Raw genomic sequence first — 14,451 nt, 5'->3', positions numbered from 1 at the left:
GACAGAGAAAGCGACTTTGTTTTATACTATGTAGTGATTTTACTTAAGATAATTACTCCTAAGCAATATAATTCCGAGAATATTCTTTCGAGGAGGAGCATATTTTTAAGAAAATATTTACTGTTACAATAACAAGAATCGATCACAATATGTTTGGTGAATCAAACATTGAAGAAATAAAATCAAAGTTCAGAGAACTACATTTATATGTCCTTCTGCGAAATTTTTATAGAAATATAAAGCGTAGAGAGGTACTTAACCTTTGTTCAGATAAAAGCTTATTTTTCAACCGAATTCAAAAGAAGGATGAGTTTCTCAATTCTACTGTAATTCTGTGTGTTTGTAACATCAGAAGACTGGGTGAACCGATTTTGATTATTTCTTTCATTCTTCATAAAAATCTTTTGAACACGCTTTTATTAGGTATTATTTAACGCTTTTTAACATTGAAGTAATAACCCAATTATTGACGAAAAAATATTTTCTGAACCATTGTTCTCATATTTTTTTTAGAATTAATAACCCTTTTGATTTTTTTTTCTAAACCACAATATTATTTCTTTTTTACCCAGGTGGAAACCATAGGCGATGCATACATGGTAGTCTCCGGTCTACCAGAACGAAATGGTACGAGACACGCGTGCGAAGTCGCGCGCATGGCACTAGCTTTGCTGGACGCGGTTCGACGCTTCAGAATACGGCATAGGCCGCAGGATCAGTTGAAATTGAGGATCGGATTGCATTCTGGTGAGTTATTTTTAAAAAACTTATGTGTACTTAAATAAGAAATACTTATTAACAAAAAAATATATTTATTTATACCTTATGATTATTTGTTTGGCTCTTAATTTCAGACTAAATACTTATAACAAAACTATAGATCTGAAAGTGACGCACTATGTCTTTTACGTTTTCACTTGAATTAGTTATCACTAATTCAACAAATTGATATCATCAATTTGTTGAACATGATTGCATGTTTAATTAATTTTAAAGTTGTATGTTAAAAACGAAATTATAACAATATCAGTAATATTACAATGGAAGTGAAAACTCGAAAGCTTACTTTAGCTAAGCTGTTTTTAACATAGTATAAAAAAGTATTTATACATTTTTAAGTAAATAAAGAGTAAAAGAGTATTATATACATCACAATGTACGAACATCAAAGAATATATTGTAAAGCGTCACAAATAAAACGCCGTTGTTTTGATGAAAAGCTATTCATATCAAATAAGTTCTTTTGAATGTATAAAATATGAGGGAAATGTGTCTTGTAAAATTTTTCCCTAGTTACGCATATCAAAGGACATACAGATTGACTTCGCACTACGTTGTTACAAAATATGATAATGTTCATGTTTAATCATGACTCTATTTATATGATTTTAACAAAATTTTATGTGTTCCTAATTGAAGTAAAACTTCTTTAGGCGCGACTAGGGAGTAACTCAGATTTTTTTTCTGACGGAAGTAACGCTTACTATAGTCTGTGTAGTTTCCGCCATTTAAAAATAATAATTCTGATTGGTTGGTTACTACACGCTTCTTGACTTATACGCCAGCTAGTGGCAAATATCATAATCAATTAGGATTATTTATTTTCAAATTTTCAAACGGATCAATTATTGTGAATAGCAAAGTGAATGAAAAATTCAACAGTTTTAAAAACATTATTTTAAATTGCAAAATTTTTTGAAAATCTCTAAATATACTTGTTTATTTATTACTTTTAAAATAAGTAAATTAAAAATAAAAATAAACATGTTGCGGATTATAATCAATCTATTTTAAATATTGCTGAAGACAAAGTAGTATCCATAGCAACAGATATGTATATAGGTTGTCAATCAGTTGAACAAGAAGCATATGTACGCCAACAATTTCATAAAATGTCAGTTATTGATACAGGAGGATCGCCTTATGAAATCATATTAGTTCTTAACAAATTTTACATTATTACAACCAATATTGATGTATCTGATGGCTTAGCCAACGGTTGTGTTGGAAAGTTAGTGTATATTGAACGTGATGACAGTGATAACATCATACGCTAATGGCTTGAGTTTCCTGGTAAGATAGGAGAGAAAATTAGGAAAAAAGCTGCCCATCATATTCAAACTCTAAACATTAGTAGAACAGCAGTCCCAATTTTACGAAGATCGTCATCTGTACCAATGAATAGAAATAAGACAATATTTGCAAAGAGAAATCACTTTCCATTAGTATCTGCTTGTGCGCTTACAATACATAAGTCTCAAGGTGGTACTTTTGATCAAATCGTTTATGAATACAATAAAAGTCACAGTCAGCAGCTGTTATATGTAGCATTATCACGAGTAACTGATATAAATGGATTGTTCATTGTCTCAAACACCGATGACAACAAATTTTATCATGGAAGAAAGCGTCCAGGGGGAATAGTTGATTTACAGTGTGAATTTGAAAGACTTTCAAATTCTCGCCTAATAACACAACAGGAAGAATTATATAACCTTGTAAATGAGAGTAACATTACACTATTTTCCTTCAACTGCCAAAGTTTACGTGCTCATGTTTCTGATCTGAATGATAAAGTATTAAAAAGGTCCACATTGCTGTTATTTTCCGAAACTTGGATGAAAAATGACGAACAAATTCTTATTGAAAATTTTTATTGCGTTACCCAATACAAACGACCCAACTCAACTGCTGGTGGAGTAGCTGTATATCATTCATCTACAGATACACTGAACAATGTAACACCAATTCAAAATATTTCACCAACTATATTATCACAAATTTCCGATGAGGTTTCACAAATTGGTGACATCGCCTTGGTTCGATGTGTTAATACGAATGACCAACCTGTGATTATCGTTGTTATTTATATTTCTACAAATACTAGCCTGACAAATATCATAAAATTTATTCATCAGCAATTACTTCACTTCACAATTGAAGGTTCTCGACTTTTAAATAGTAATTATCATGAATTACCGATGATTCTAACTGGAGATTTTAATGTTGTTTTTCGCTCTCAGGAATCTCAGCCGTTAATTGATTTTTTAGAAGAAAAATTTGATTTATCTATGAATACTTCTCGACTTCATTCAACAACGCGTTTCGGTACAACGATAGATGCTGTATTTTCAAGAAAAGTAGCAAATTTAGAGAGTAAAATTTATGTTTCACATTATACACTGGTCATCAAAAAAATCGACCCACCTGCATTTTTACGGAAAATTGCGGTTTTCTCACAAACTAAAGAAAAAAATTGTTTGGAAACTGAACCGATTAATTAAACATGCATATTTACACGAATATAAACACATAAAATCATTAACATAATAAAAAAAAAATGTCAATTTCGAATAAAGTTCAAAATCCTCAATTTTCAGCTTTTTCTTTATTTAATTTCAAATGCAGTTTATTTTGTAATCATGAAACTTATGATCACGATTCCTTCGAATTTATACTCAGTACTTTCTCTTCTTTCTGGAATGATAGCCTGCGTTCACCATTTTAAAGAAATAATCAAGATTTTGATGGTCTCTTGAGGAATTCGTTATCATTCTTCCCTCATGGCGGTTTTCAGGTCTCCTATTGTTGTAGGGGCTGAATTACGAGCTCTAAGCTCTATTTTTTAATTGTCCCACATGTGCTCTGTAGGTTTCAAATCGAGACTTTTTGCTAACCAGAGTGTAACTCTAATGCGGACCTCTTCTAAATACTGGATCACGATTCGCTCTACGTGTTTCCGAGCATTATCATGCATAGACTCAATGTTTTTGCAGATTCAGCCGGCATATTACACCATATGATAGTCCAAAACCTCGGTAATGTATTGAACAGCATTTAATGAGCATCTTTTTATCGTCAAGCTCCGTGCGCCTTGTCAAAGAAATGCCACTCTAGAACTTTACAGAGCCTCCATCATAATCGACCGTTTCTCCTACCTAGCACTGAACAAATCGTTCATCTGGTCATCGCATGACATAAAGACGTCTATCAGCACCATATAAAGTCATTTGCATCTTGTCACTCAAAAGTACTCACTCCCATTGGCCTATAGTCCAGTTTACGTGATTTCGAGTCAATTGAAGTCTGGTTTGTCGATGAGCTGTGGCTGATTGTGGCCATGTTTCTGGCTTGTGTGGTCTTAGGTTCTACTCCTTAAGTCTTCTTCTAACAGTTCTGTCATTTATACCCACCTCCTTATCTTCACGCAGGCGTCACTAGAGATCTACACCAGACAGATGTCGATTTTGTAGAGTTGATTTCATTATCTAGGGGTCGTCCCTTTGAGGTGCCGCCCTATTTCTTGCAGATCAATATTTTCATCGATACTGCCCAGTCTCTAGAAACCTTTGGTAAACTCATCGAACTGCAAAACAGCTCAGATTTTAGTTTTTAGCCACAGCAAGTTGACGTAACCCCTGTTTTAGTAGAGCCACAGTTTGGGCCCCCTCAGCTACAGTAGTATCCATTATTTTGAGACAAAATTTATCAAAACTACAGCATCAATTATTAAACTTAACGTTATGAATAAGAGATCCCGAAAAAAGTCATTTTTGAACTGGGAACACGGGCATAATTTGTCCCGCCGTAAACCGTCAAATCAACACTGTACAGTATTTCTGTATAAAAATTTGTTAAGAATCATTAAGTGCAGTAAAATTTACGACAAACATAATGATTAGCATGTTATCAGACCCTTACAACAAAATACAACAATATAAGACGACTTAAATGTGAAATAATCGATAAATAGCAAACATAGTGTAGGTGGGTCGATTTTTTTGATGACCAGTGTAGTTACCACAAACCTATAATTTCGTACGTAAGAAATTATGATGACATTCAATTACCTGTTTCGAATGAATAATATTAATATAACATTTAAATAATCTTTGTAAAGCACATGAATAATAAATATAATTAAATTATAATATAATATTTATTTATTTAAGTTAATATTTAATCATTTCAGTGATATATGTCGTCAACGCCAAAGAAGTTTTACTTCAATCGCGCGTAAAGGTTACACGCACACACTTTTTTTTATATTTAATTTGTACATAGTACCTTAATTCTTATTTATCATAATTATATATTTATTATTGTTAGGTTGACTTTTTAACAATAGATTTTCTTAAACTACGTATGCTCCACTGTGAATACTACCTAGACTTTCATTTTTATTGATACAAGCTTTTGGCCGGGGCTTCACTCGCTTTTTCGAGAACTTAATCGATTTTATACTCAACCCTCCCTCGAGAATCACTCTATATATTAAAAAACACGTCAAAATCCGTTGCGTACTTTTAAAGATTTAAACAACCATAGGGACATACAAAGCGACTTTGTTTTATTATATGAATAATAGTAATATAAATGAAGGTAGAATAACATCTAAATTTGCTATACATAATCTAAAATTTATTAATCTATAAAAACTTATTTTCTTAGGCCCTTGCGTAGCCGGTGTAGTCGGTTTGAAGATGCCAAGATACTGTCTCTTCGGAGATACAGTGAACACAGCATCCAGGATGGAGTCTAATGGGGAAGCTCTGAAGATCCATGTCTCTCCTACCACTAAAGCTTTGCTCGATACATTTGGGACGTTCAAATTGGAGTGTAGGGGAGAGGTTGCTATGAAGGTACGTAAAAGTGGATATATATATATATTCGAGTATTGTACATTTTGTCCAAAAATATAAGCTGTATACATTGAGGTATTATTACTACACCACGAACAAAATTAGTTATAGATAGTCAGATATAAGCGATGTTTGAGACGTTGGCTCTAACTCGTGTTACAAATAGTCTAGTAGCGATGCCCTCTCTAGTACGTAGTACATAGTAACTCAATGGCTTTATAAGTTACTAGCTTTCCATCCGCGGCTTCGCCCGTGCAGTCAAAGAAAAACCCGCATAGTTCCCGTTCCCGTGGGATTTACGGGATAAAACCTATTCTATGTCCCGGGGTAAAAAGTAGTCTATGTCCATTCTCGGGTATCAAAATATCTCTATACCAAATTTCATGCAAATTGGATCAATAGTTAAGGCGTGATTGAGTAACAGACAGACAGACAGAGTTACTTTCGCATTTATAATATTAATATGGATTACTATACTGAATATTATGCTTAAAAACAATATTATAGTGTATTATTTACGTTATCAAAACACAACGTCTTTTTGAACTTGGAATGATCTAGAAAGTTGGTATGATTCGTTGGTAGATTTGCTTTGTTATTAATTGCTCACATCCCATTCCCCATTAAACTAAGTTTGTGTATTTAATAATTTATTTTCGAGTATTGACAGTGTCCTTAATTTCAAATTATTTCATACTCAAAATAGGTATGAAATAACTTTTTAACAAAAGCGATCTGATATACACTAGAAAGCTTAGTCTCCAATTTCCCTGAACAAATATGTATTTTTATTACAAAATGTAAATTTACATAATCTTGATTGCTATTTAACGCTGAATAACCATAAAAATGGCGAAGCGTGATCAAAATGAAGAGAATATGAAATGCATTAATCTTGCGTGCCTTGAATTTGTTAAGCCATTGTATATATCGCTAGACTTTCGTAATTCACTCGCAGATTATAATAATTGGAACTCGAAAATATTTATCTTCTAGACACTAAAAATATCTCTCGCACGAAAATAAATTAAATCAAGCTTTTTTCCTCGCAAAATGCCTCTGAATATTTTTTGCGTATTTATTTGTTTAGGCTATCAACGAATCTCACCAATAGACACCAATAAAAGTTTCTCAAATTAGCATATTCGCAAGTAACATTCCTTTTTGTTTTAGGGCAAGGGAATTCTAGTCACGTATTGGTTGTTGGGCGAATTGGAGACCGCGCCTAAGGAAAAACCTTTAGTTAAATTACAGGCGCAATCAATCAATAGCGGATCTCTATCGCACTTGAGCCCGTTTAGGCAGAAATTGGACAATAGTTCAAGATCGTCCAGTCGACGAGGTTCTGGGATAATCCAACAAAAGACTGATGTCATGAAATTGGAGAAAGAAGCACAACCGTTGCTCCAAGTGGTCAAAATGCAAAGGCAACTATCCGATCCAACAGAACCGGTTGCTAATGGCGACCACAATGAAGACACGGATAAATTCAGCGTCACAAACTCCATATCTTTGAACGTGAATTCCTTGAACCACAATTCTGTGAATCAGAACAGCCATCCGAAAGTCAAACTGAAGGATTGTCAACTAAATTCGATTAACCATTTGTCGAAAATAGGGAATAATAACTGGTTGCCTAAATTGGCGACAGCTAATTCGTTCGACAACGGAATCAAGAAGGGGAACCAGTGTCTTAAGGACTATAGCAGTGTTCCTTTATTGTCCAAAACAGATAAGCCCAATGATTCGGTTGTGTGAGTGAATGAACTTTAGGATTTGTGACTGTGACTTTCTTATATGTATATTAAGATAGTGACATGTATTAGACGATAGCCCTCTTATAGAAGTAGATAATGTACTGATATTTAGATGGGAATTTAAATGTATCAGAGAGCTAAAGCTCTTTCTCTCTGTAGAAAATAATGACGGTAGTTTTTCGGTCTAACAAAAAATGTCTCAGTCTTTTTTCTGATGCTTTCAAAAACTGTGGTATCTTAGTAGATACCACAGTTTTAGAGATAGTTCTCTATACATTTTACAACGTGTTAGAAATTTTGACAAAGGAATGGTAACTTACCATGACATACTACAGGAAATGAAAGATGTGTAGACTTATTTTCGACTCTATTGTAATAGGAATAAAATTGTAAATACACTATTAGTCAATCTTAAACTAGGGTATATTTGGCATTATTGCCGTCTGGTCTAAATAAATCGTAGTCAGTGCGTATTAATATTTTTAGTACTTAAGTGTTTTTAACGAATGTAAATATGTTTGAAGAGATCGATGTTATTATTAATGTTTCAATTTTGAAAATTATATTGTATAGTGTCGTTATATTATTATGATGAAATTTATTTGAGTAAAATGTCTTTTTGGCCTAATAAAAACAATATTCTTAAATAAAACGAATTGCTAGCAAACTTGATATAAAAAAGAACGTATGTACTGAGCACACGTGTCAGAAGTGAAACTTCTTTTTCGAAAGATGTTTCACTTCAAAAAAACTGAAGTCCCATGTCCCATGGTAGGGTAAGGGACAGATTTTCCATCGTTTTTATAGTTTCCGCCGAGAATTGAACTTAAAACCTTTCAGTCAATATTAACAACTGAATCAAAGAGACGATTACATAGATAAATAATAAAAAATGGCTGTTTATTTTTAATTTACATCAAATTAATGGATTTATTTTCGATAGTTTTTGCTTCGTGACACATATTTAAATGTAAATAAATAATATAAGCGTCATAACTATAGAAACAGGTGTATGTATTTCTTTAATAAAAAATAATATTAGTTTGTGAGTCTGGTTAATGCCATATTGATTTAACTAGTTATTAATTTAAAAAATATGACATTTTATTTCAAGGCGTGTGTTGTAAATTTTTATTGAAATTTTAGAACAATGTATTCTGATCAATTTTGATATTTTTTGGATTGTAATAAAAAATATTCTTCATCTTTTCTTTGTTTACACTTGATTTTCAATCTGCATATTTTTATATAATTTGATTTTTTTTTATAGCAGCGCCGTAGTGAATCAAAACTTAATATGACAGTACTTAATTATCTAGTATTTATTTACTTTCTAAGTAATGAGACTATGTATATATTAAGATTTATTTATTACGGTAATTTTACCTTTTTGTGATTTAAGTGTAATAATTATTATAAATGTAAAAATAAATGTTTTTAAAACGTTCAATAGACAGTGTGAGATGGTTTTGTTTTATTTATTTTACCTTATCTAACTACTGTGCCCCTCGGTTTCACCCGCATTTCTCCGCTCCTGTTGGTCTTAGGGTGATGATATATAGCCTATAGCCTTCCTCGATAAAAGGGCTATCTAACACCGAAATATTTTTTCAAATTGGACCAGTAGTTCCTGAGATTAGAGCGTTCAAACAAACAAACTCTTCAGCTTTATAATATTAGTAAGCTTTGTAATATTAGTATAGATATTATTTTTTTTTTTATTCAGCCATGACAGCTGTCCAAAGGCCTCTCTTGCCACCGTTCACGTCTTCCTATTGTAAGCAAGTTTAATCCATTCCTTGCAACTATTACATGAAAATTTATTTATTCAGTTGATTTTGACGAAAAGTTCTGCTAGTACAAACTTATCAAATAGCTTTAGATTAATTCTTAAAACTATGGAATGTACGAAAAATTCATAAAAATCGGTCATCCGTTCACGTTTTTTGTGACAGAATTGTAAATGTCTAAATTAAATTAACAAAATACAATGAAACAAAAGGTATGTAATGAAGGCTTTATTATATTACTAGGTTTCCGCCCGCGGCTTCGCCCGCGCAGTCAAAGAAAAACCCGCATAGTTCCCGTTCCCGTTGGATTTCCGGGATTGCGTCATTTTCCCGGGATAAAAAGTAGCCTATGTCCTTTCTCGGGTATCAAAATATCTCCATACCAAATTTCATGAAAATTGGTTCAGTAGTTTAGGCGTGATTGAGTAATAGACAGCCAGACAGAGTTACTTTCGCATTTATATTATTAGTATGGATTATAGACTGCTATACATAATTCTCTTTTAAAAGTTACATTCTCTTTAACATCAAAACAAAATATAGTTTATTCGAACTTATAACAGTATGTTCACCACTCTCCCGATTGAAAAATAACAATACTTATCTACATACATACAATTAATAAATAACTCTCTTTATAAGTAAATATTATCAATTGAATAGTTTACTTCATCACTATTCAATGAAAAATAACAATACATAAATAATTCATTAATCTACAAAATTTATAATGAAAATAAATCGAAATCTTAATCTTATCTTAATACTAAGATAAGATAAGATCTAATAAAGGCGAAAGTTTGTACTATGGATGTATGGTTGTTTGTTACTCTTTCACGTAAAAACTACTGAACCGATTACAATGAAATTTAGTACACATATAGAGGGTAACTTGGATTAACACATAGGATAGGTTTTATCCCGGAAATCCCACGGGAACAGGAACTATGCTGGTTTTCCTTTGAAAACGCGGGCGAAGCCGCGGGCGGAAATCTAGTACTATATAATAATATTGAAATAAACAATACTGCCTCAACAAATAACACGATCCCGCTAATTATTTACATTGCAAACAAATACCGTATACAAACCCCATTTAATTATCTGAAAATTCATTAAGTGTCGTTTCCATTCGAATGAGATGTAAATTGGAATTTAATCAAATGAGAGTAAATTAAATTAAGCTTATCCGATATACTCGTATCGAATATTGGAGAATGATTGAAAACATAAAGATGATAATATAACGAAAACCTATTTTAAAAAAGCTTTTTCTATATGAACGCGCTAATCTCGGGTCCGATTTGAAAAATTACACAGGCACAACTAGTCATATTATATGTATTGAAATATTCTGAAGTTTCAACATGGATTTCTTTTACGATAATCAAGAAAAATAACTTAACCGTAACTTGCGTGAGGACAAAATAACACAACAAAATTCTGTTTAGTTCCTAATAAGAAGAAAGAGCTCTTTTTAAATATTCTAATATTGCTACACAACTTTTCAAAGCCTAAAATATGGCGTAGAAAAGACGTATGAAATATAATCTCATCATCAAATTCAACATAGGTTAACGTTTATATAGACAAAACCACGTAAATTGTGTACACAGAAAAGTGCAAACAGGTGTTATCTATACACACAGGCAAGTTATACGAGGCATAAACTCGACATGACCGGAAAATGCTCCAGATCGACACCTTCTACGAGAGTATGTATCATAAAGTTCTTATTTTTTTTATAGAATAGAAAACATTGGATCACTAGGCGGGTTTTTAACCTGCGACTTTTTGCCATTATTAGATATATTATACTAGATTTCCGCCCGCGGCTTCGCCCGCATTTTCAAAGGAAAACCCGCATAGTTCCCGTTCCCGTGGGATTTCCGGGATAAAACCTATCCTATGTGTTAATCCAAGCTACCCTCTATATGTGTGCTAAATTTCATTGTAATCGGTTCAGTAGTTTTTACGTGAAAGAGTAAAAAACATCCATACAAACTTTCGCCTTTATAATAGTATTAACTATTAAGATAGGGTCTCTTATTCTTATTAAGCATGGGTCGATGTTTTCGGCCTGTGGTAGCCACCTCTTATGAGTAACATTAATTATCAAAAATACAATTTTATTTTTCAGCCAATTATGGCATTTTGCCATGCCATGTTACATGAATAATCAACAGGCACAGTGTGAGGTATACAAATGATATAGGTAAACTCTACGTAAACTTTTGTATTAATACAAATATAAGCTGAATTTAATTCTACTTTTCTAACTTAATATTTCTCAGACCCTAACTTTCTTAGGAAGTAACAACCGGAAAACAAAGAAATCCGAAATATACTCCATAACAAATAGCTCTTTAAACTTTTGCATAAGATAATATCATCTTCAATTATTTCTTGTTCCAAAAGTTTATCCTTACAACGTGAAGGTTTATGTGTATATTATGTGCCTCAAAAACCTTTTTAAGTACTAGACAGATAAATCCTGTGTTAACAAATTGAGTAGGTATGTACATCAAAAATTTTATGCATTTTTTTAAACTATTGCATAGCTTCTATCGCGGGCCTTGAGCGCGGGGACCGAATCCAGAAATTTAGTAACGAAAAACCTCACGCTCCCCACTCCGATGGGCGCGGAGGTGTGGCTTGAAGGCATAGCATGCAATAGCTTTACCGCGGCAGTCCCCGAGTGCCACACGTCTTTTTTAATATTTGTTTGCCGTATTTGTGCTGATAGTAGGTAGGTACTTAGTGTGGCTTATTAGTCAAAGGTAATCTAATTTTATCAGCATGACAAAAAACCAGTTTTATTTTATAAGCAATAATAATTGTATATATTTTTGGCATTGAGCACTTTCGTACAGTGGAGTTTTCCGCTAATATGAAAATTGAATGAGCATATTTGCGTTATGAAAATGTTTGCGTATGATAAAAAATAATAACTCCTCATATTTTAATATAATTTTATCACTAACTAATATTGAAAATGAAACAAAAATATGACTAAGTACTCTTGATTTAGATAAACAATCAGACCAATATGCAGCAAATGTTTGCAATATGTTTTCCGTTCAGCTTTTTCCATTCCAATAATGTAAAGCTGAATAGTTTGTTTGTTTGAACGCGTTAATCTCAGGAACTCTACTGGGCTTTTAAAAATTCACAGTTAATATAATATAACGTGATCCCTGAGGTCAAAAATATATTATAAACCACGGATGCAGTCGGTGCGTACCCCTAGTATTTAATAACATTAAATGATACCATGTTTTACTATGTACATTATATGACTCTTAATTACTTTTTTTCTTACTGCAAGTAATAGCATAACCTACAAGCCTTTTATATTGTTACAATTCATAATAATCCATCACACTGTTCAAGTGTCAATTATTATTATTACCAAATATCATCAATGTTAATGAATATGAAGTTAATAATAAATACTTATAGCTAAAGTAGGTACGTAATTACCTTATTATTATTTCAACATACTTATTTCAGGAAAGATAATATAAGTAGCAGCTTTTTATGGATTCGATCATGTTTGATTTTTTTAATTGTTTCATATTCGATGAATTTTAACCCAATTTTCAGTAAAATTTCCATCATAACTATCTACCTACTAGCCTTTGTCAAAAACTTCATTACAACAACAAAAGGCGTGTTCGAAAAAATTTCGTATGCACAAAATATTCTCACAAAGTCCCCGCTATGACGTCACGGAGCAATAATCCTCTATTTGATCCCGTGGAGCTGTCAAAGACAGTTCCGATCAGATGATGGGTTCTGTAGGGTTGTCAATGTTTTTTTATTAATAAAACAAGTTATATTTTAGACTACATGTACTAGCAAATGTGCTAGCAGCGTATTTGAAGTATAATTATTATTTAGGTACATGACAAAATGAAGTGTCTTTGTATGTAGGTATATCCTATTCTAAACTCACTTTAAAATCTCATCTCGTTCATTTATGTTAATTTCATTCTCATCTGTTTAGTTATCTTTGTGTAAGAAACACACAGCTATCCAGGCTTGTTAATTGAACGAATAAATTGAAAACCTGCGTTTCTCACTAATATATAGGTATATAGACTAGTTATAAACTATAAATCTACGATATCAGTGGTTTTTTTATTACTAGCGATCCTCCCCGGCTTGGCTTGTGTACTTTAAGAAATTCTATAAAAAAAGAATAAACGAAATCGGTTCAGACGTTCTCAAGTTATGCGCTTACCAACACATTTGCGATTCATTTTTATCACAGATTTTTATATTATAGAAGATTAGTACGAAGTGCCAACCCTAATTGTGAGTGTCATTTATAATCTAAAGTCGTTGATATAGCAGTAATATGATTTCTCCTCAGCCTGCTTTCTATGTTTTCTAATTCCCTGCAGAAAGTAATCACTTTTAAATGAATGAATTTTATAGTCCTGAAGAATTTGATGAGCTTTTTCACACCAGAGTTCTTTAACCGATTGTAAATTTTATGGCACCTTCTTTAAAAATGATAGGAATTGATTTAAATGTTTTTAAAGCGGCAATTACTTGGTATAATAATCTGAGAGGTATAGAATAGTTTATAACTAGCTTTCCGCCCGCGGCTTCGCCCGCTTTGTCTAAAACATAATAAATTATATACTAAAACCTTCCTCTTGAATCACTCTATCTATTCAAAAAAACTGCATCAAAATCCGTTGCGTAGTTTTAAAGATTTAAGCATAGGTACATAGGGACAGAGAAAGCTACTTTGTTTTATACTATGTAGTGATTATTTTGCTGCTGGTCTTTGTCTCTGTATTATTAATTTATAAATTTGTAAACTTGATAATTATAAAATTACTTATTCGTTTATTAATTACAAATATAGGTATACTCGTAATAACGATAAACTTACCTAAATAGACTTTTAATGTAAACATACGTTGTAACCTGCATTTTTTTGGAATCATAGCTCATTAATAAGGGATAAGGTACATTGAACGAGACAAAATTTGTATGTCTGTTACAATTTCACGCCTTAACTACTGACCCTTTTTACGCCACTATTGAGAATTTCAATAGTATTTACTTTTATCCATTTTGAGTTATGGGTATGGATCAGAAGTGACTTAAGCCTAATCTCGTATCTTCAAAATAATGTTATAGCGTGATGATATAATGCCTATAGCCTTCCTCGATAAATGGGCTATCTAACACCGAAATAATTTTTCAAATCGGAACAGTAGTTCCTGAGATTAGCGCGTTCAA

At 32.2% G+C, this 14,451-nt stretch overlaps 1 protein-coding gene and 1 long non-coding RNA gene across 4 annotated transcripts in view; both read left to right on the top strand.

The window, feature by feature from the left end:
* LOC149479326 (atrial natriuretic peptide receptor 1) overlaps positions 1–8,598 on the top strand; it is a 136,494-nt gene extending 127,896 nt beyond the window's left edge. For all 3 annotated transcript variants that reach the window (XM_089707921.1, XM_089707925.1, XM_089707922.1), the window contains exons 18-20: positions 573–747; positions 5,452–5,642; positions 6,816–8,598. In XM_089707921.1, the coding sequence (XP_089564047.1) occupies positions 573–747; positions 5,452–5,642; positions 6,816–7,400 (951 nt within the window). In that variant the 3' untranslated portion in view covers positions 7,401–8,598. The remainder of the gene's footprint in view (positions 1–572; positions 748–5,451; positions 5,643–6,815) is intronic.
* A 3,138-nt stretch (positions 8,599–11,736) lies between these two features.
* Positions 11,737–14,451, top strand: part of LOC149479319 (uncharacterized) — a 267,645-nt gene continuing 264,930 nt past the window's right edge. Inside the window, exon 1 of the long non-coding RNA XR_016317212.1 lies at positions 11,737–11,912. This is a non-coding gene — a long non-coding RNA (uncharacterized LOC149479319). The remainder of the gene's footprint in view (positions 11,913–14,451) is intronic.

This window comes from Colias philodice, chromosome 20 (genome assembly GCF_061535455.1).
Source record: "Colias philodice isolate Cphi_HAF_F1 chromosome 20, ilColPhil1 Martin Lab GWU primary, whole genome shotgun sequence".
NCBI lineage: Eukaryota > Metazoa > Arthropoda > Insecta > Lepidoptera > Pieridae > Colias > Colias philodice.
This window is presented reverse-complemented; position numbering and strand designations above follow the sequence as displayed.